Below are 24,112 nucleotides of genomic sequence, written 5' to 3'. Positions count from 1 at the left end.
TCTTTTGCCGCGGTTGAACCGCGGCATATAGTGGATTTTTTAATTTTTTTTAAAAAAAATGGCTTTTAGGTAGCGGTTCCCTCGACAACCGCGGCATATAACCGCGGTTATAACCGCGGCCTAAAGTGTCTGACTTACTACCGCGGCTGAATATGCCGCGGTTCTTAAACCGCCGTATAGTGAAAATGAACCGCGGTAAAAGCCCCTCGCTGCACTAGTGATTGTTATAACAAAATTTTTTTGATGTTGGCTTATGTGGAAATAGGTGTTCCCAAAATACCAAATCTTTTGAAAAGTTTTTCATTTCCTCTCTATTTCTCTTTCCTTTCTCTCTTACAAACAAAAATTCATTCTCTCTACTCTTTGTGTTGTGGTTCAACCTCTCTCCTTTCTCTCGTTCAACGTTGAAGGTGTCAGACCCCTTAAAAACCCACTAAAAATTCCAAGTAGTGGGATCCATGTGTCAAGGAGAGAGTGAGCATTTCAGTTAGTAGAAAACAGGTGGCTGTAGGAGAGTGGTCGTTCAATTTTGGGTGACGACAGTACTTAATGCCAAATTTCAAATGTCGTGCCACTTCTCTGCATATTTTCCTTCTTCTCCAAATTGCTGAAAACGTTTTCTCCTCCTTCTCTCTAAAATCTCCTCCTTCTCTCTAAGAAAATCTCACCTTTTCTTCTTCCCATCACCTCTCAGGCACCGTTTGAACACTCCCGACGTCAAGAGCTTTCGTTTAAACCGATCGGTTTGTGGTTCTAAGCCGGTGAGTTTCTTTCTCTTTAGCACGTTCGTTTATTATCGCATGCAAACCTTTACTTCTAGTCGCCTGAGTGAATCGTATTAGTTTGAGTGTTTTTGTTCTTCTGTTTGGTTTAGTATTGCTAAAACGCGACTGTCGAACGTTAAATCTTTGGTAGTGGGGAGCTCTATTCTGCATCGTTGAGCGTTCGGTTACGTATAGAGGTAAGGGAAGCTTATATAATTTGATTAAGATTCTTGTTTTGAATGTTTGTATGTTTGCATGATACGTTGTTTGATTATTTGATGAGTATGAAATATGTGTGTTACTACTCTTTTAGATGTGTGGATGGATGATTGATAAATGGTGTGAACTGAGTTGAGATAGGTTGATCTTCAAACTGTAGTATTCTGAGTAAATGCTGTAGTATGGTCGAGTGTCATTCGTAATCGTTCGATTCTTTATGGAAGTGCATGGTCTTAGCTGATCTCTCATGTTTTAGTGATATTGTCTAAGAGTAATTATGTAATACTCTGTAGAATTAGGTAAACTGGGACCGAGAGACAGTATTAGCCGTTCAGTTTTCCTTTGAGCGTCCGTCTATACTAAGTTCTTCTTCTAGAAAGGATTTCGTTAATGAAGATCGTTTTATAATATTAGACATATGTAAATGAGTGTTCGGCCTAAGTGTAGTCCTTCTTTAGGTTTCCTATACAATTTAGTTAATGTATTATATACTACTTAAGGTCGTAGACGTTATCGTTCTTTTTTCATTAAAAATAAGTGTGACGTAATTGTGTGTGTGTGTGTATATATATATATATATATATATATATATATATATATATATATATTCATTCATTTTATGTAAGTTTATTAGTGCTCGGTCTTGGACCAAGCGTTCGATTTCAACAGCGTTCGTTCCTGATAAGTACTTGGTCTTGGACCAGCACTCGTTCAATAGTGTTCGGTTTCTACAGGGCTCGGTCTTAAACCAAGCGTTGGGTCTCGTTTCAGTAATCTATTATTACCGTTTTTAGAATAAGGGTCTTCAGCCAAATTTGATAGCGTTCGTTACTCATAGTTTCTCATCAGTATTAGTATTGGGTGTCAAACAGTGTTGGTTTTTAAAAGATGTTCGGCCTAGAGTCTTAGTACTCGGCCTAGGCTTCATGGCATCCGGTTTGAACTCTTAGGGGTTTGTTTATTGAAATGGATAAGTAACGCTCGGTCATGTTAGTTTCTAAGAAGTGTTATTCCAGTTGGACTTATGCTATGATGAGAGAGTGTGATCTTATTTCAGTTGAATGTATTAATGATGAAGTATAAGAGAATTTGAAATGTGATGTGAATGAAATAGTTTGATTATGAACGAGTATTCCAGGGAGGAATATCTTAGAAATTGGTTATTGATTGGTAAAGTATGAATGTGGGCAAAGGTTAGCGGGCGTTTATCCTCATATTCCATGATTACTCATTCTCATGTAGAGAGGAGTAAGTCATGCATGGGAATGGCAGGAGGTCCTAGTCCATAAGGTTAACTTGGACGGAACGGATCAACCTCGGGTGGCAGCTGTTGAGGGTATCCCAGTTATTTCATCACCCGGGTGCACAAACTCGTAGCTACACATGATTCATACAGTTCGGACAATCAGAGTCAAGTGGTCAGTCTTTGTATGCCATTACGCATGAATAATGATTTGGGTGTTGTTGATTTAATTATGAAAGTTGCATGTTGTTATTGAATTAATTAAATTACATAAGCTTACCCTGTTTATCATTGTTGTCTGTGTTGTGCATTCGGTTGTTGTCTTGTTGCAATGATCATCCGTGTGGATGTGAGTAGAAGAAGAAGAGCTACTGGAAGAAGCATTGGAAGAGGCGAAAGTGATGGTCGAACATTAGAAACATTCGGTTTGTTGTTGGTTTCAACTTTGTAAGACCGTTCGGTAATAGTTTATTTTGTAAACCGTTCGGTCTAGTTGTAGCTAGCATACAGTTTTAATTTCCCAACTGTTATGTAAGGTCATTCGACCATAATCGTATCTCGTTAAGTGTAGAACTGATATGTAGTATTGTTAATATGTTATTATTCTCGTATATAGTTTTATACTGTATTTTTGGGATGTTACAGAAGGTCTCTCCTTTCTCTCGTTGAAGCTCTCTCCATTCGCTCGTTGAAGCTCTCTCCATTCTCTCGTTGAAGCTCTTTTCCTTCTCTCATTAAAGCTCTCGTCTTTCTCTATTCAATTTCTTGTGGGAACAACATCAATTTTAAGTGCATGAACAACATCTTATTCCATTTCAATGTGGAGGAAAAAGGCCATATGGGTAATAGGAGCATGATAGGTGAAGTCCAAAAAATGGAAAACTGGGTAATAGGACCATCATTGCACTTAAACACCACCCTTTCATATTGAACTCACTCACGTATCTCAAAAAATGGAATAATTGACCCAAAACAGACCAAAAACTATCATGGAGAGTGTTACTATTCCAACTGGGGAGTTACGTTGAACATTTTGTACAAATGGCCCTCAGGCCCCTGGTAATCGATTACATGACCCCTATAATCAATTACCAAACCTTCATGAAGGGAACAACGATCAGGCACCTCACCTCAGTTGGAGAAAACCACCTAAATGGACATTTTCTTGAAGAAATCAATGGCCTAATCTCATCGTTGGTGCAGGGAGCACTTCCAATAGCATTGAATTCACTCACCCATATCAAAAAATGGAAAATTCAACAAAAACAAAGTAAAAACCATCATGAAGAGCGTTGTTGTTCTAGTTGGAGTCTCTTCGACTGAGGGAACGTTCTAAGTGAACTCCTAGAGTACGTCGCTCGGTGAGGAACATTCTTTGTGAACTCTCATCCAAGTCTCTATGACTTAGGGAACGTTCTAAGTGAACTCCTAAAGTTCGTCGCTCGGTGAGGAATATTCTTCGTGAACTCTCACCTGAGTCTCTTCGACCTAGGAAATGTTCTAAGTGAACTCCTAGAGTCCTCTGCTCGATGCAAAGAGGAATGAAGACTTAAAGTGCATCAAAAACAGATTCCCTAAAACCATGTGAACGACCTCTCTCAAGCTCACAATAATCCATACGCACCTCTTCCAATAAAGAGTTTGCTTGGGCTTGGGGGGCTTGTATACTGTATGGATACCTGTAAAGCCAATGGACCGGACAGAAAATTAATAACTCAGTAAATGATTGGTAAAGAAAGTCGTTGATGTAGTTACAGGGTAATCAATAATAATAACCGTTATTGATTGGCAGTTAATAGAATAATGAAAGTCGTTTATTGGTAATGGGTGAGACCTAAGGGTAAGTCCATTTTAATATATATATATATATATATATATATATATATATATATATATATATATATATATATGTTTGACATGGAGGTCAGGTAACTAATTCTGAGTACTCATTTTCTATTAAACATTATTATGCGAAGTCGCTGACTTGAGCGTTGGAGTATCTTTGACAGGTACCCTCCCACATGGCTTGGACAAGGAGGAGAGGGAGCGAAAAATGCAATTTAGATAATGGAGGATCATCAGGAAGTTCATTGAGTCTTCAGAACAACTTTGAGTGCTTTGAGTAAGGGATCTCAACATCTTACACGAAACAATGATAACACAAATAAAGAAATATAAAATTCTTTTTTGTGTTAATAATTAATTAAATTAACAAATTATTATTGAAGAAAATACTTTACGTTTCAGGGGACAGAAAGGGTGAGAGCCATCGTTTTAAATAAAAAGGAAGAACTATCAGAGTGTAATGTTAATGGATTGTCAAGAATGAAAGAGCTTACATTAGTGATATTATATCACACAAAACTTTCAGGAAGGTTGGAATTTCTTTCTGACAGATTGCAATATGTTCTATGGCATGATTATCCTTTTGCTTCTTTGCCTCCATATTTTACGAAATCATAGAACTTGAAAGGCTTGATCTTTCTGGATGTACAAGTTTATCACATGTTCATTCATCAATTGGTCGTCTTAAGAAGCTAGCTTTCTTGAGTTTACAAAATTGTTGCAATCTATTTATCATTGACTTTGGTAGTGGAGGGCACATAAGCTCTCTAAGAGCCTACATCTCTCTAGTCGTAGTAAGCTTGAAAGCTCACCTGATTTTACAAGGACAACGCATCTTAAGTACCTGATATGGATGAATGTACAAGCTTATCTGATACCAGATATACCATTCGTTTATACTACTGTTCGACAGTGTTATACCGAACGGTCTTATACTGTTTAGTATACCGTTCGTTCTCACTGTGTTGATCAGTGAACCGTTCGGTTATACTACAATTCGGCAGCGCTATAACGAACGATCTTGTATTGTTTAGTATATCGTTCGATCTCACTGTGTTGATCAGTGAACTGTTCGGTTATACTACTATTCGGCAGCGCTATATCGAACGGTCTTGTACTATTCAGTATAGCGTTCGGTCTCATTGTGTTGCTCAGTGAACCGTTCGGTCTTACTGACCTTCTTTTCGGCCTGCACTGGGCCTACTCTTTTTATGTTATTCAGTTTTCTCTGTTTCTGTTCTTTCCCCTATATATTTCTTCTCCTATATCACTTTTGTACTGTGAATAAGATTTTACTACTTTCTCAGCCTGTGTTTTCTAGCTTCTTACTTCTATTTTCTCTCCTTCTTTTTCCTTTCTCTTCATCATCACATAGTAAATCTATGATGGCTTCTTGATTCTGGTACCACCGACCATATTTGCATTTCTTTAAAATTCTTTTCTTTTTATCAAAAGATTACTCCTATTCCCATAACTTTACCCAATGGAAAAATTATACATGCTCATTACAAGGGTACCATTCGATTCAATCCTAAGCTTTGTCTCTCTAATGTCCTCTATATTCCTGACTTTTCTTTCAATCTTATCTCTGTTTCACAACTTATCGCAAACCTTAATTGTACACTAACTTTTTCTCCTTTTGGCTGCATTATGCAGGACACACAAAGTCAAGAGAAGATTGGTTTGATTAGGTACCACAATGGCTTATACCTCTTTGACTCATCTGCTTGTAAACATGATACTAGTTGTAGTCCTTTAATTTGCTCTATTCAGAATCCAAATTTATGGCATGCTCGTCTTAGGCACCTTTCAAATGACAGGTTACATCTTTTAAAAAGCAAACATGCTTATATAAAAATTGATACTCAAATTCCTTGTGATGCGTGTCATCGAGCTAAACAAAAGAAACTCCCTTACACTGCTAGTACATCCAATTCATTGTGTTCTTTTGATTTACTGCATACATATTGATATATGGGGTCCCTGTACTGCTTCTATGAATGATTTTAAATACTTGTTAACCATAATTGATGATTTTTCTCGCTACACCTGAATTATACCTATGTTAGATAAATCTTCTGTTAAAAATCACATTCTTACTTTTCTTTGCAATACAGAAACTCAATTCAATAAAAAAGGTAAAAACTATACAAACTGACAATGGCGTTGAGTTCACTATGCATGATTTTTTCTCCAACAAGGGCATTAATCATCAAACTACTTGTGTTGAAACTCCTGAACAAAATGATGTTGTCGAACGTAAGCACCAACACATCTTAAATATCACTCGTGCCTTACTTTTTCACTCACATCTCCCAACTGTTTTCTGGTGTTATGCAGCCCAACATGTTGTTTCTTTTTTCAATCAGATGTCAACACCTGTCTTACAGAATGATACACCACACAAACGTCTTCATGGAACTCCTTGTGACTTCTCAATGTTGTGTATCTTTGGTTGTCTCTGCTATGCCAACACCATTACTGCTCACAGAAAGAAGTTTGATGATCGTGTTGTCCCTAACATTTTCTTAGGTTTTAAACATCACACGAAAGGTTATCTCTTTTTAAATCTCAAAAACCATAAGGTTGATATATCCCGTAATGTTATTTTCCATGAAAATATTTTCCCAAATAAAAATACTCATAAAACCAACAACTCTTTATCTCTACCTTTGCCCACTAATTACACCAATAACTATGATGATCTTTTATCGATCGGTTATACTACTGGTGACACTATATTTAATCCAACTATTCCTTGCACTAATGACATTCCTCATAGCAAATCCACAGATACACTCAAATTGATATTACTGGTAATGATGCTTCTGCTAGTATAAGACGATCTTCTAGACTAGTAAGATTCCTGTTTATTTAAAGGATTTTAAAACTAACAACATTGTTCGCTATCCTATCAAGAATTATCTTAATTATGATCGTCTTTCTACTCATTTTAAGCATACTATTTTATCTATTTCATCTAATATTGAACCAACATCTTATTCTGCTGCTTCAAAACAACCCCAATGGGTTACTACCATGCGTGCTGAGCTTGATGCTCTACAGGCTAACAATACTTGGGTCCTAACCACTTTACCACCTAATAAAACTGTTATTGGTTGTCGGTGGGTTTATAAAATCAAATACAACTCTGATGGTTCGGTCAACCAGTATAAAGCACTTCTGGTCGCCAAAGGATATAACTAGATTGAAGGGTTAGATTACTTCGATACTTTTGCACCTGTCGCCAAACTCACTACCGTTCGACTTCTTCTTGCCATTGCTGCTTCCAAGAGTTGGTCACTCAAACAATTGGATGTTAACAATGCTTTCCTACATGGTGATCTTCATGAAGATGTCTATATGAAAGTTCCTCTTGGCCTTACCACTTCAACTACGAATCAGGTTTGCAAACTGCAAAGGTCTTTATATGGTCTTAAACAAGCTGGCCGACAATGGTATGCTAAGCTACATCATTTCTTACTCTCAAATAATTATACTTGTTCCACTTCTGACACTTCTCTTTTTCTACAACATGATGATGATTACATTATGACACTTCTCATTTATGTTGATGATATCATCATAACCGACAACAATAATGGAGAAATACAACGTATTACCGACCTCCTCCATTCTAGCTTTCGCATAAAGAATCTTGGTGATTTAACTTACTTTCTCGATCTTGAGGTTGCACGCAACTCCAAAGGAATCCATCTTAGCCAACGAAAGTATGTTCTGGATCTCCTTATTGAAACCGACCTGCTTGACTGCTCCCCTGTCCCTACTCTCATGGTTCACAAACAACCATTTATACCTACCGATCGGTCACTGGATGATGCTGCCACTGCTTCCTATTGTCGACTCATTGGCAAACTCATTACCTTACCACCACCCGTCTAGATATTACTTTTGTTGTCAATCACCTCAGTCAGTTCATGTTTGCTCCAACATTTGCTCATCAACAAGCTACTACTCGTATTCTACGATATCTCAAAGGTACACCTGGTGCTGGCATTTTTCTCCCACACAATTCTACCGTTTAGCTAAAAGCCTTCTACCACTCTGATTGGGCCACTTGTCCCAATACTCGCTGATCGGTCACTGGATTCGCTGTCTACCTCGGAAGTTCACTCATTTCATAGCGCTCCAAGAAACAACCAATCGTTTCTCGTAGCTCTTCTGAGGCTGAATACCGCTCGCTAGCCAACACAGTGTGTGAACTCCAATGGCTCACTTACTTGCTTCATGATCTACATGTTCCTTACATTTCTCCTGCTCTTGTCTACTGTGACAATCAATCTGCAATACAAATAGCCTCTAATCAAGTTTTTCATGAACGCACAAAGCATATTGATATTGACTGCCACCTTGTTCATGAAAAGGTTGCTGCTGGATTGATCAAATTACTTCCTAACTAAACCTTTACCCCCTCCTGCTTTTCAACTTTTGCGTTCCAAGCTGGGTCTTCAAAATATTTACGACCAGGTTGAGGGGGGCTGATAATAGATATACCGTTCGGTTATACTACTGTTCGGCAGTGCTATACAGAACGGTCTTGTACTGTTTGGTATACCGTTCGATCTCACTGTGTTGATCAGTGAACCGGTTGGTTATACGACTACTCGGCAGCGCTATAGCGAACGGTCTTGTACTGTTTAGTATACTGTTCGATCTCACTGTGTTGATCAATGAACTGTTCGGTTATACTACTATTCGGTAGCGTTATACCGAACGGTCTTGTACTATTTAGTATACCGTTCGGTCTCACTGTGTTGCTCAGTGAACCGTTTGGTTTTACTGACCTCCTTTTAAGCCTGCATTGGGCCTATTCTTTTTCTGTTATTCAGTTTTCTCTGTTTCTGTTCTTCCCCCTATATATTTCTTCTCCTGTATCACTTTTGTACTGTGAATAAGATTTTATTACTTTCTCAGCCTGTATTTTCTGGCTTCTTACTTCTCTTTTTTCTCCTTCTTTTTCCTTTCTCTTCGTCACCGCATAGTAAATATATGATTATCCATTATTCATGAATCTATTGGAGTCCTTTCAAGTCTTTTACTTGCTTGGGTTTGAGAGGTTACACAAAACTTGTCAGTGTATCAAATGATATTTATTCCTTAGTATCTCTTCAAACTATATTTATGCCATTGTTTTACAAATCTGTTCCCAAGACAAGCTTCTAAATCCCATTTGGAATGTTCGATTTTTCTATACCTATGATTTTGCAATCTGCTAAAAGTTGTGATGTTATTGAAGAGTTAAGATGTCTCGAAAGACTGAATCTACAGGAAAAAAATTTTGTTTCCGGTTCTTTAGAGAGCTTAGAAAACCAATTTATTTCATTGAAGAAAATGATATGATAGAAATAGAGAGTTTACTTCAAAAATTATTCTAGCGTTCTCTGACCATTTAAACAAATACACAAACGATGAGATAATTTTAAAAAAGGAAGAAAGATCTAGAAGTAATGTTTAGAAAGATGATGTGAAATGCTTAGGTAAAAAAGTCCACAAAAATTAATTACAAAAAAAAATGGAATTACATAAATCCAAAAATCCGTATATATATATATATATATATATATATATATATATATATATATATATATATATATATATATATATATATATATATATATATAAAATGTAAATTCAATTAGTTCACACATTAAGAGAATTAAATTTCATTCAGGTGATCGCGTTCAACTAATTAAAGTTTTAACTCATTTAAACTCATCAAGTTTTGCAAGTAGTTTCAAAACTTTTTTTTACCGATTAAGTTCACTACAAACCCTAAATTCCTTAAAGTGTGTGTATTAGGGGATAGAGACATCCAATATGACCTTGTTCAAAGAAAATTTAGAAGAAAAAACTTTCTTTCTAATACCATTTTTTTGAAAAAGGTTTTTGGTCAATCTTCAGGAGCCAATATTGAGTTCAATATATTTTTAAATGACAATCCCAGTAACCTAAAGCGATAACTAATCAGACAAGTAAAACAAGATTATAGCATTTAATAACCTATTGTCGTAGGTCATTTTAAATAAAACTAGGATTTTATAAGTTTTACAAAGTATTGAACCTTTAACTTTATTTCTTTTATACATTAAATTGGGATTTTGATTTTGTAAACAGAAAACAAAAATCAAGAACAATAACAAAAATTGAAAAGCAGTACTAGAATTAAAGTTGCTGGAAAGGTAAAACAGTGTTGGAATGTAACCTGTATAGAATTGGAATGCAAGAAATTATAGTGTAAGAAAAGTAAGGACAAGAGCACTAAAGAGCAAGAATCTCAAGAACAGAAAACTAAAGAGCAAGAAAGAAGATAGTAAGAACATAACAACAAAATATGTACTAAGATCAATAACACTCTAAATTGATTTTGAACTTCTTAATCGATCCTCCATACTATGAATGAAAATCTAGCACTGTAGAGAAGAAAACTTGACACTGAAAAAGAGAATGAAAAGACAGAAATAATAGAGAAAAGAGAGAAAATAAATTAAACTAAAATTCTAAAATTGTATAAATGAATTCTCCACACAGTAATTTACAGGGTTCTCTTTGCAACTCTTTAGCAAGTCTGTCTCAACTTCTTAAATCCATAAAAGTTAACATAAGAATCCAAATCCACTAAATCATATATATCCAAATTTGAAGCTTTAAAGTATAGAATTAAATACAAATAGAATAAATCCAAAATAATATCTCCAAAAAATAAGTATGACCAAAACATTAAACGGATGTCAGATAAGCTAAATATGCAAAATTAAAGGAAATTTATAACAAAATCCAATTTATTACTAAAATATGGAAATGAGTTAAAAATAGAAAATAAAACATTTAGAAAATCCAATGACTATACAATAAATTTAAAAAAGTGTGTACAAAATATTTGTAACGAGTATTAAACCCATTAATCAATCAATAGTAGATTGTTAGGGTTTATGAATCATGTTAATAGAAATTCATCAGGATAAATAAATGTATAAATAGATTGACATTTTGCATGTTTGTATCACATTTAATAACAGTAATACTCATAAATACTTTACACTGACTTGCATCGGTGGAGTAGAGTGTCTATTGCAATACCTAATCTCTAGTCGAATAATCAAGACCTTGACAATACAATAATAGAACTTAGAAGAATACATTATATGGACTCCTGAAACAACACTATGTATTAATACACTATTAATTTCAATATCCTTTCTTTTTTGTAAGAAAATGAAATCATTTTATTAATAATTAATTATGAATAATCATTTTATATCTCAGACAAGCAACTCAAAGTCCTGCATTGGAGATATTATTTTCTTTTACCTTTGCATCAATATTCTCGACTTCCTCTTCTTCCGTGACATACCAATTGTAAGGAAGTTGAATTTTAGGCCGTGAGCCACTGTTGCTCTCTTTTACACAGTCAAAGGGGGCATGATTATGATTTAAAGGAGAAAATAATCCCTGTCTGAACTTTCCAAAGTCATGGATATCTTCCTTGAGTATTCTTCTCATCCACCATTTACTGATCTTAACATTTGGTTGCGCTTTAAATGTGATATGGGCCCCGGTTTTCACAAAATGACAGTGTTCTCGACTGATGTAGATTATCCAAATATGTGCAGATCCATCTGTCCAATCCGCCTCCAAATTAAGTTGCATGTCAAACCTCTCTTCACTATATTCACTTTCAAAAGAAAGACAAAGCGGGTCTAATGAAGAAATCGAACCGTGTCGATATCTAAGAATTACATTATCGCTGTTTCTCTCAAATATAACACAAAAGGCAAAGCCAATCCAGTTGTCATATGTATCACATTCAAGTATCCTTATAATTGAATCCTCGCTAAGCATTTCACCATCCCACCATCTATATGCCTTATTCCAAGGACGAACAATGTCAAAGCCACACCGAAAATTACAGGGTTCCTATTGGAAAAGCACAAAACAGGTTTTATTATAATCAATTGTACAACAATGAAATCGGTTGTTAATTAAAAGAAATTTTTACAATTAATCTCTAAATACATTCCAAATGATGAATTAGGAAAATATGTTAGCTAAAGACAAGATGAGAAAGTCGTAGAATGTGAACCTTAATTAGCCTGAAAAGCCATGCAAGTTCCCAACCCCGTTGAGCCATGTTGGGACAATCAAAAAGATGCAAGCCTGACCTATGATCACGAGATCCAGATACTGATTTAAAATACTTCCCTCCTGATGTATCTCCTTCAGTTGGAAGGTCAGGCAAATATCTAAGGTTATGACAATGAGACAAGTTTAAATATGCTAGACAATGAAGCTGACGGAAGGAATGAGGTATTGAAGCAAAATCGTTTCCCTGTAGATTGAGTCTTTCTAAACATCTTAAGTCTCCAATAGCATCAGGTACTTCTTTTAGATTGCAATAACTTAGGTCCAGAAAAATCAAGGATTTCAAATGGGACGAAGAAACTTTTCTTGGTAGCAGATTTGTAAGTTTCAAACAACGACATAAATATAGAGTTTTAAGAGATACCAAGGAATTATTATCATTTGGTATACTGACAATGTTTTTGCAGTGTTTCAAACTCAAGAAAGTTAGACTTGAAAGGATTCCAATAGATTGATGAACAGTGGATAAACTTGTACATGCATCCATGTCAAGGTACTCAAGATGTGTTGCCCTTGTAAAATCTGGGGTGCTTTCAAGTTTAGAACAGCCCGAGAGATGTAGAACTCTCAGAGAACTCATGTTGCCTACACAGCCAAAGTCAATGGAAACTAGATTGCAACAATTTCGTAAATTCAAGAAAGCAAGCTTCTTAAGAAGTCCAATTGATGAATGGACATAAGATAAACTTGTACATCCAGAAAGATCTAGCCTTTCAAGTTTTATGATTCTGGAAAAATCCGGAGTCTCAGTCAAATACTTGGAGTTGCTTAAATCAATCCTTTTCAAGTTGGGACAGCTCTGTGAGAAAGAAAATAAATAATCACCTAGTAACATTTAATCTTAAATCTTCAGTCTTATTTGTTCTCATTCAATTTGGAAAGCTTTCAGAATTAAAGACATATTAAGAAGATGAAAAAAAAACTCATTTTAGTTCATTAGGTGAAAAAGAAAACATTATAATGTCCTCCAATCCAAAAGGATAGGCTGTAATCATATTTGCTTTCTTTTATAAAAGTTTTATAGTGATCAACAATTATAATAATTCAACGGTAGAGAAGGTAATCAAAATAATATTTAAAGTGATATGCTTTTAAGTAAATGTTTATTAAATTTTAATTTCAAAATCATTAACTGCTAAAGAAAATTAAATGTGTTTTACATAATATCTACAACTTCCTTCAAAATGGAAAGCAAAAATTATTCTAATTAAAGAAATAGATGCTACCCATTTCGATTGTGTTTAATGAAATTAGTAAATTAATTATTAGTAAAATAAATTAATTTATAAATAAAAGCATTTAAGTATTTCCAAATAGTTTACTTTAGAAGATTTAAGCTTATAAGTTATAACCTCAACTAACTTCTAATTTTTAACAATTAATTTACTTAATTTTCTTTTATTATTATTTCTTATATTTAATATATTTTTTATTATTCTTAATTTTTATTTATTTATTATTACCTATTTTAATTCTATGAAGACAATTAATTATTTGCACTAATTTTATTTGTTGAATTTTTATTTATATACTGGTAAAAATAAAAGAAAAATAACCGTAACAAATATATTATTAAATGATACTAATATACACCTAATACAAAAATTATAAAAAAAAATTCAATATAAAAACTTAAAATTAAATTAAATTTTAAAATAAATAAATTTAATTAATATTTATTTTAAATAATTTCTCCAAATAAAAAAACATATAAAACTTTTGAAAAAATAAAAACAACTACAAAAAGTTTAATAAGAATTCAAATATTTAAAAAATTATAATTAAAATTATGTAATAATAGATTATCCTTAGAAGTACACATTATATATATATATATATATATATATATATATATATATATATTATGTAATTGTATTTTTTAAAGTCATTTTACATTTATGAAATAGTTATTAGTTAGTTTACTGAATATATTTAATTTAATAAATTAGTTTATTAACTTGAAATTTATAAGTTAGGAAATAGTTTATTTCAAAATAAGAGGTTATTTACAAAACCTCCTCCATTCCCAACTCTCATAAGTTATGTTTCTCCATTTCTTTCCCTTCTCTCTTATAAATTTACTAAATTTGATCTCCTTCTCTGTCCTTTTTAAGATCTAAAACCATAGAAGTATTTGATGTGAAAATTCCTACCAAACATCTAGATGAATTTCAATTATTCTAATAAGTTCAAATTATGCTCCTCCATAAATCTGATTTTTCTGGTGCATGCAATTTTCTTTGGTTACGTGGGGTATTTTCATCTAGTTATGATTCTTAAACCATGATTTCATCTTTGATTTAGTTTTTGGGTTGTGAAAATAGGACTATCATAACTTGTGAGAAGAGAAAAACTGTAATAGGAACCCTTAAGATAAGGGAAGTTGATCATTTAAAATTACTTTAAAATGAGAATTGATAACGGCAGAACCTGTAAATGATTTGGCGAAGTTTGATTTAGTTGGTGAACTTTGATTTAGTGAAATTGTGAGGTTTTGTGCTTTGTGTTGTGTTTCGAGATGGTATATATATATTTGATTGCTAATGAATTATAGTTTGTCTGCTATTCTTATGCATTAATGATGATTAGGAATTTCCTTGATGAGTACTCAATTTGTGTTATTACATAGTGGTGATGATGTTGGTGTGATTGAAATTTTGAAAAAAAAAATGGACTAACATATCTTGAAGAAATTGGTTCGTGGTGGAAGGGATAAGTGTATGAATTTCTTCTAATAGAATGAAAGAAATTGAGCTGATAAAAAAAAACTCAAATGTTAAGCTCAATAGGGTTTTTGTGTTGATTATGATGAATTGTGATTTAAATGTGATGTTGAAAAGAGTAAATTTAAGAGGTGGATATTCTTTTAAAGAATAGAGTTAATAAGTTGAGTATGATATTTTATTTAAACTATTTATGTTTTGTTAGCTTAGAAATGATAAGTTTGATTCTTAATAATTATTTGGTTTAATAGGTTCGGAGGTCCTTATATTTGTGTGTTCGTTTCAACTGGGTCTTCCAATTTTGGAAATGATCAATTAGGTCCCTAATTTGGTAAAACTGAACCAATAATACCCTTACCGTTAATTTTAGTGAACAGCGTTAAATTTAATGTATTGTGGCATGCTGACGAATCAATTAATTATGACGTGGCACATAGGGGTAGAATTTATTTTATTTTAAGTTTAAAATAAAATCCTTTCTAGGGTAAGAACCTGGCTCTCACACTCTTCCTCTTCCAGATCCCCTTTTGACTTCAAACCTTCCTCACCTTCTTTTTCTTTTCCATTCTAAACATATTACTTTTATTTTTCTCAAACCACTGTCAGACATTCCAACAAAACAACACCAACTCCTCCATTAATCGGTAACCTCCTGCAAATCGATTTTCTCTTTAGTTTTTCATTTTTTGTTTTATATATATATATATATATATATATAAGCAAAGCACACCATCTGAACAGAGATTGAGATTGCGACAATGGACGAAAGCGTGAGCGGAAAGCAACGAAGTGTCTCTGTGCAAAATGAGATGGGAGAGGAAAACAGCGAAGGAAAATGATATTTTCTTAAACCTCGTTTTGATGTTGCAGCCAAAAACCATGGTCATAGACAGTTTTCTTAAACATTGCAGCCAAAATCACGATCCCACAATTTTTCGTAACCTTGCTTACCCACACAGGAAGATCACAGACCCAATTGTCAAAAAAAAATTGAATCGAAATTATGACACTTTCTCTCCAAGTTTTCAACTTTAGTGAGAGACAATGGAATTGAATTCCCCAGGAACGAGAAATTCCACTGCAAAAAGGGAAAGTGCATAACTTTGAATTGGGAGAACCCATAAACGAAATTTGAACAGGAATGGGACCTAATTAGGAACGAGAGAGTGGATTGAGAATTAATGGAAATTTGGGAGAGGAATGAGACAAATGATCGAAGAAAGAAGAAAGGAAATTGGATGAGGGTTCTGAACTGGAGAAGGATGCCTTTATTACATTTGACCCTAATTATGCTTTTATTACATTTTACCCTAATTCTGCTTTTATTACATTTTACAATTTGAAATGATATAAAATCCACATCTTCAGCTTAAACTGTGCCACCTGCAAATAAAAGGATGACTCAGCATGCCATCTGTTTAAAAAGTTAACGCTGTCCATTGCATTTAACGGAAAGGGTATTATTGACTCATTTTTGTTAAATTAAGGACCTAATTGATCACTTCCAAAATTGGAGGACCCAATTGAAACGAACCCGCAAATATAGGGACCTCCAAACCTATTAAACCTAATTATTTTCAATGGAAAATATTACTGTTTAGGAGGTTCCAGTGTATTGTTTAGGAGGTTAAAATGTAGTGAAAGAGGATTTCAAAAGTGAGAATATTTCTGACTCAACTAATATCTCACTCACATAGGGTATGATATTTAAGTGGTGTGAGTCGAAAGAAGTTTCACGGTATGATATGAAAGAGGATCGTGCTAATGGAACTAGTGGGATTAACCTTGTCATGGTTTGCTTTGAGTCATTTGGTATTAAGGTCTGGAAAATTATTTGAGGACTTGGAAGTAAGTATGACAATAGAGTTTCACAATTCAATACACTTGTCTTTCCTGTATAGGTATCTAACAAAATAAATTCCGTACAAAATTTAATCGTACACATTTAAAATTGTACAATATTTGTTGCTCTCTATATTAGTATATGAAAGCTATTTTTGTTTTTAAATTACTATTTTATTACATGTTTGACTTTTAAATAAAGCTGTCAAAACGGATCATCCGACCCAACCCAACCTGGCCCACCACGAGTTGGTCACTTAGTGAGCTAACCCAATCCGACTCATTTATTAGCGAATCAGAAAAATTCGAACCCGGCTCGATCCACCAAGGGTTGGTAGGTAAAAATGGGTTGGCTCACTTAATTACAATTTCTTTTAAATAAAAAAAATTACAAACTTTTTATAATACAAATTTAAACAAATTCCACTCCCAACATGGGTTTTTAATTAATTTTGAAAATAAGGAACTTAAATAATTTTTTCAAGCAAAAACAAAATAATAAATATTTTTTATAAAACTAAAATTAAATTTAAAAAAAATAAAATTAGATACGTGGGTTGATGGGCCAACCCGGTCCACCACGGGTTTAACCCGCATGAGCCGAGTTTAAACAAGCCGGGTTGAAATCTGACCCGCACAAAAAATATACAATTTTTTTCTAACTCAACCCGGCTCAAACCCGTGATGGGCCGAGTTGGCTCGCGAGTTGTGACCCATTTTGACAATTCTAGTTTTAAAATTAGAGTGTTTCATCCAACACCTCCAACATCTCATCCTGCACCTCCAAAAATTACACTTTTAACCTTCTGACATATCATTATTATCCTACACTTTTAACTTTATAAAAAAATTTATTTTTAATTTCAATAAATATATTTTTATTTTCTTCTTTTTCTTATTAAAAAGACTCTATATCACCTTAATAATAACTAAATTTAAAATTCAAATATTATTTAATATAATTTTATATTTTAATAATTATTAAAATATTATTTACGTTATAATAATAATTACATTAAAAATAAAAAATAAAATAATTGAAAATAAAAATAATAACAAAAAAGTAAATTATATTAAATAAAATATTTAATATATTCAAATATATTAAATTATATTAAAATATTAAATTAAATTAAATAATTATTAAAATTTAAATAATAAACAAAATTTTAAAACAGTTATTTATCAAATAACAAATAAAATTATATTAAATAAAATATTTAAATATACTAAATTATATTAAAATATTAAATTAAATTAAATAATTATTAAAATTTATATATAAAATAAAATTTTAAAAATCATTCTTTATCGGATATGAATATCCGATTTATAACTTATCGGGGATATCGATATCCGATTAACAAATTTTTCAAAATTTTTGTTTTTTTAAAATTTAAATATATTAAATATGATTTTAAGTATTATTTTTATTTTATTTTTATTCTTATTTTAGTTATTATTTTCCAATTTTCTTAATAAAACTATTTTAAAAATATAAATTATATTTTATTAATTATTAAAATATATAAATATAATAAATACATATTATAATTTTTATTTAAGTTTAATATTTATTAAATTTTAAATAAAAAACAAAGTATTAACATATTTTATAGATTTTAATATATAAATAAGCTTTTTAAAATTTTCATTTTTATTTAAAATTTAATAATTATTTAATTTATTTTAATATTTTATTATAATTTAATATATTTGAATATATTAAATCAAATTTATTTTTATTATTATTTATTATTATTATTATTATTATTATTATTTTATTTTTATGTTTTTAATATAACTATTATTATAATATAAATTATATTTTAATAATTTTTAAAATACAAAATTATTTAAAATAATATTTAAATTTTAAAATAAATTAAATTAAATTATTATTAAGGTAATGAAGATTGTTTTTAATAAAAAAGAAAAGAAATGAAAAAATATTTATTAAAGTTAGAAATAAAGTTTTGAAAAAGTTGGAGGTGTAGAATGATGATGAGATGTCAAAAGGTTAAAAGTGGAATTTTTGGAAGTGCAGGATGAGACTTTGGAGGTGTAGGATGAAACACTCTTAAAATTATTTGCATACCTTTGATAATATGACTTATTTCTTTTCTACTCTTCTTTTAAATGCACTAGTTTACCCTTGTGTTATGTCCTTCTGTTGTTTGTTATTTTTTTATGCGATAATTGAATATTAATACGTGAACAGAGGTAGGAAGAGATGGTTAGTACTCGAAAGCTGGAGACAGTCATTGATGGCTTAGGTTAGTTATAGTTAAGATGGTGAAGTTTTTATCTTTCTTTTGGAAAACTGTTTCAAACCTATTTCTCATAATTTGAAATACCTTGAGATGTTTAAGAAATGTCATTTTGAAATACATTTAAGGGATTATAATAGCCTTTAAACTCATTCTATATAGATATGTATGACTTTTTGAGTATTGATGTTATTAAGTAATGACTTAAAGTAGTTGAGTACATATATTGGAGTATTGATACCAGAGCAATTTGAACCTTGAGAGAACTGAAATAGGAAGGTCGAGTGTTGTTGGAGAGAAGTGTGGAAATTTAAGTAGTAAGAGAGAAAAAATTTTGATGTAGTGATGAAGGTGAATACTCATGATTAAGTCAAATATATATTTTTGTCTTAATTCTAAAGTTTCAAGCTTGAAAGTGATTAAAAGATAAATCTTGTAATTGATAATTTTGCAACTGGTTTACATTGCTTGGTGTAGTAATTATGCACGATATGGGTGTTATGTCTTTCTAGTATGAATGAGTACCTAAGTAATAATTGTAAAAAATGTTGTGAAGTGGATTAATCCTTTCTCTCATGATTATATCAGAATGTCTCGTAGACCTCCTCCGCCACCTCAACCCAATCTTGACTTGAGTCAGTTGATAAGGGCCATGGAAATGATGGCTAATGCCATGCAACAAGAGAGTATGACTATGGCTCATGCTCATCAAGAAAATATAAGACAGTGGGAAGCTACAAGGGTATCTAGGGTGAATGTTGCAAGTCCTTTAACGAGTGAGAATGTTGTTGGACATTCAACTAATCAACCTCAAGAGCAGTTGAGTTTGTCTTAATTCATGAAGCATAACTATCCAAGGTTTACTGGTAATTTCATCCCTGATCGAGCATAAGGATGGACAGGAAATAGAAAAGATATTTTAGGCAACTTCCTGTCCTAAAATTAAGAAGCTAAGTTATGTTGTGTACTTATTATCTGGGAAGACTGAATTTTGGTGGGTAGGAGAAGGATAAAGTAATCTTATTCTGGGGGAATAATAGCTGGAAAATTTTTATGGGTATTGTTTGATTCTAGAGTGACACACTTCTTTGTGTCAACTTTGTGTATGCAAGAGTTGAGTTCATTAGTTAGAGAGTTGCAGTTTGAATTATTAGTATCAACTCCAACCTCTGGTACAATTTCTACTTCTCTAGTAAGTGTTGAGTGCTCATTGTTAGTGAGGGACACATATTCAAGGTGAATTTGATTTGTCTACCCTAGAGAGAGTTAGATGTCCTCTTTGGGATGGATTGGTTATTTTTCAATAATATTGTAATTAGAAAAAAGTGTTGTTTCCACATAACAGGCAATGGAATTAAGGAGGTTAACCTTTTCATTGTTCGGTTTGAGTCATTTAATTATACGAGGAGAGTTTTACGAGTCTATTCAATGCACTTGTCTCATGAAAGACTGTGTAGGTATCTAAGAAAATAAATTTTATATAAAATTTAATCATACACGTTTTAAATTGTACAATATTTCTTGGTATTCATACTAACAAAAAAAAAGCTATTTTGTTTAAATTACAACTTTATTACATGTTTGACTTTTAAAATTATTTTTAGACCTTTTATAATATTATTTATTTCTTTCTTACTTTTCTTTTAAAAACATTAGTTATCTTTTTCTTCTGTCTTGTGTTGATTGTTATTTTTTTTATGTGATAATCGTAGTGAGTAGAGATAGCAACATATGAGATCAGTAGCTCAACCAAGTCACTTATGCTTTAAAATAGTGATAGTTTAAAAATCAATCTTTTAGAATACTGAACCTATTTCTTATATTTTGAAGACTGAGATATTTAAGAGATATTATTTTGAAATATAATATATAATGTTAAGAGATGGTAATAGCTTTTATACTTTTATATAACTAAAAAAGAAATTCTATCTTTTGGTGATTTATTCAAACCCAGACGAAAATGGAAAGAATGTGAATATATTACCTTGTTACCGTGCCATAAACTTATAATGTGACTGTTAGGCATATTCAACTCCACGAGATTAGAGACCGTAAAATATGGAGGCAGAGAATCAAAAGGATAATCATGCCAAAATAGATATCGCAGCCTGTCTGAAAGAAACTCCAAGCTTCCCGAAACTTTTGTGTGATATAATATAAGCAATGTAAGCTCCTTCATTCTTGACAATCCACCAATACTACATTCCGACATTTCTTCTTCTTTATTTAAAACTATGGCTTTCACCTTTTCTGTTCCCTGGAACACAGAATGAACATTTCACGAAAATTATGGCTTAACAAAAAAAACATTTAATTGAATCATTTTGGTCATTGGAATACGAAACACTTTTATAAAAAATAAGAAACTAGTGAAGTTTTAATTTGAAATAATTGTGCTTTAGAAAAAAAAGTATAAATACTAACAATAATAAAATGATTCTATGATAATTTTATTATTGTTCACTATGTAGCAGATTTCGCATGATTCAGAAAACATTTCACATAATTCATTAAGTTTGAAAAATAACTTATTACCGTTTCTGCTGTCAAGACTTGCAAGAAGTCTTTATGAAGCCATATTCTACTCCAGAATCTTGGTTCTTGTGGAGATTGGTCCCAAACCATTTTCTTTCCCAATTCTTGCAACAATTCATGCATATGAATTTCTTCATTGCTAATAGTGATGAGTGATTTCTCAACGAGTCTTGAAATTCCAATGTGAGGGTATAACTCACAACAGTCTAGAATTCGCTTAACATAATCCACCCTCTCCCGTTTAAAGAAACATGCAATGTGTAAAAATATTTGTTTCTCCTCATGGTTTAGTCCATCAACACTTATTTGAAGTACATTCATAATTTTTTTATCGGGACTACTTTGCAATCTATTCAATACATCTCTCCATTCAACCGCATCTCGAGTACACAAGAAAGAACCCAACACTCTAATTGCCAATGGAAGACATTGGGCATACTTGAGTACCTCAGGAATCAACGCCTCACAACTACTGCTTTGCTCTTCACTTTTGAAGGCTTTCCTACAGAACAATTCACGAGCATCATTATCATTCAATAATGGAACCTTGTGTATCACGCCACCCTCATAGACTTTCAGAATATGCATATCTGTGGTGGTAATAACCATTCTACTTCCCTTCAAAAGCAATTTTGGTTTTATGGCCAAATTTTCCAATTGCTCTAATTCATCGACATTGTCAAGAACTATGAGAACCCTTATGTCGTGTATCCTAGTTCTTACAATCCCAGATATTTGAAAGGGACTACACATATCTAGACCTTTTTGACCAAAAGTTTGATGAATAATTTGCTTTTGAACAGCAGTATTGCCACCGTCTCTATAAAGTTTGCTCACATCCTCAATGAAACAAGAAGCATCAAACCTATGAGAAATTTTGTCAAATAGGACAGCTGCTTGAGTTGTCTTTCCTATCCCATTCATTCCCCAAATTCCTAAAACTTGAACATCATCACTGTTTGAGTTTAATCTTAATTTGTCTTCTAATGCTTGTACGCGTGGTTGTATCCCAATAAGGTCATTCACAAACCATGAAAACTTATGACCTAATTTTTTAATTACTGCTTGAACAATGTTTTGAATCTGTTCAAACTCTGGCCTGCAAGAGAAGGAAAAAATAGAGCACTCCACCGTTACTTAAGTTGTGATGTTATGAATCTAAGACAAAAAAGCAAATGACTGTAATTGATACTTACTTGTCCCTCACATCCCAACCAGCTGAATTGGCCAAATCCGTCATAGCCCTCTCCCATCCAGGAACCTTATCCCGATCTTTTTGAAATTTGCATCTGTGTGAAACGAAGTCATTCTCGTATACCCCATTTTGATGTCTTACATGAGATGGATCTACATCATAGAAAATGGGGAAAACAATTTGGCTTGATTGTTGTTTGCAAGAAGCTATAGCGGTCATTTCGTCTAAACACCAAGGGGAAGAAGCGTAATTTTTGGAAAAGACAATGATAGAAAGGCGTGAAAGTTGAATTGCTTGTAGAAGCTGTGGGGAAATGGATTCTCCTTTCTGTAGATTGTGGTCATCCTTGAAGACGAAAATGCCCTTTCGGAGGAGATGAGAGCAGAGATGATCAACGAAAGAGTTGCGGGTGTCAGGACCTCTGAAACTGATAAACACATCGTATATGTAGTTTTGGTTTTGGATGCTGTCCGAGGAGTCGTACGAAGAGGAAGAAGTGGATCCCGATGATCGACCACCGAAGCGGTCCCAAAACCGCTTAAGCCCTGGTTTAGTTTCCACCATCTACTTCTTCTGGTAGAAGAAGTACTGTTGGTTCCGTGAAATTCATAACACACACAGGGGAAGAACAACTCTTAAAAAAAATTGTAGATTTGATTTATTGAAATGATTTAGAAGCTGAAAAGTATGGAAGGAACAGTGACTCACCTGCGCAGAAGCTATTGCTTTCATTGAACATGAGAGATTCTTCTTTGGTCCCAATAGTACAGCTGAAAAGTCCAGCGAAATTTCTATGGAGTAGCTGAAAATTTTCCCCAGCCGGATGATTTGGTCCCAATAGTACACTCTTGGAGATATTTACAATAACATAATTTGTAGGGTTATGTGTCATTTCTACCTTGTTAATTTGTAGTGATGAGGACGGTTATTTGATGGATCTAATAAAGTAATAGAGTTCATATTTATATAAATCACTAAATTATAAATAAAGTATTCCCTCCTTGAAAGTATACGCTTGTTTTTCTACTTTAATCCATCCGAAGGAGATATAAAATAGAGAATTAAAGGAGATGCAATGTTAAAGCTTGGATCGTTATCTATTGGACAATCTTTTTATGGAAAAATATACAAAATATGTAACTTTGAGATCTAATTTTGAATTTCTACATTAGGTAGCTGTTAGAAAATCATCATCAACTTATACTTATATTTCTATACTCAATTTAAAAAATTTGATATTATCCAAACTTATACTTAAGGGAATTTCCCGTCAAAATAGTCATAAATTTGAATAATATACTTTTGAGGACAAATAC

The 24,112-nt window shown here is 32.5% G+C and overlaps 1 protein-coding gene across 1 annotated transcript; it reads right to left on the bottom strand.

The window, feature by feature from the left end:
* Nucleotides 1-11,104: 11,104 nt before the first annotated feature.
* LOC124842545 (TMV resistance protein N-like) lies at nt 11,105-23,710 on the bottom strand. The gene is made up of 6 exons (XM_047319053.2): nt 23,505-23,710; nt 22,798-23,384; nt 21,602-22,700; nt 21,051-21,323; nt 12,173-13,030; nt 11,105-12,006 (listed from the first exon to the last, which is right to left on the bottom strand). The coding sequence occupies exons 2-6, from the start codon at nt 23,358-23,360 to the stop codon at nt 11,365-11,367; spliced, it is 3,435 nt and encodes a 1,144-aa protein (XP_047175009.2). The 5' UTR covers nt 23,361-23,384; nt 23,505-23,710; the 3' UTR covers nt 11,105-11,364.
* Between the last annotated feature and the right edge of the window lie 402 nt (nt 23,711-24,112).

Source organism: Vigna umbellata, chromosome 6 (assembly GCF_029865625.1).
Source record: "Vigna umbellata cultivar VRB3 chromosome 6, Vumbellata_1.0, whole genome shotgun sequence".
In the NCBI taxonomy this organism is placed as follows: Eukaryota; Viridiplantae; Streptophyta; class Magnoliopsida; order Fabales; family Fabaceae; genus Vigna; species Vigna umbellata.
This window is presented reverse-complemented; position numbering and strand designations above follow the sequence as displayed.

Excerpts from the sequence above, each read along its gene's own strand:
- LOC124842545 (XM_047319053.2), bottom strand. The coding sequence starts at position 23,360 with ATGGTGGAAACTAAACCAGGGCTTAAGCGGTTTTGGGACCGCTTCGGT. Across the intron at positions 22,701-22,797 it reads GGTTGGGATGTGAGGGACAA|GCCAGAGTTTGAACAGATTC; the intron begins GTAAGTATCAAT and ends CTTCTCTTGCAG. Across the intron at positions 21,324-21,601 it reads AAGTCTTGACAGCAGAAACG|GGAACAGAAAAGGTGAAAGC; the intron begins GTAATAAGTTAT and ends TCTGTGTTCCAG.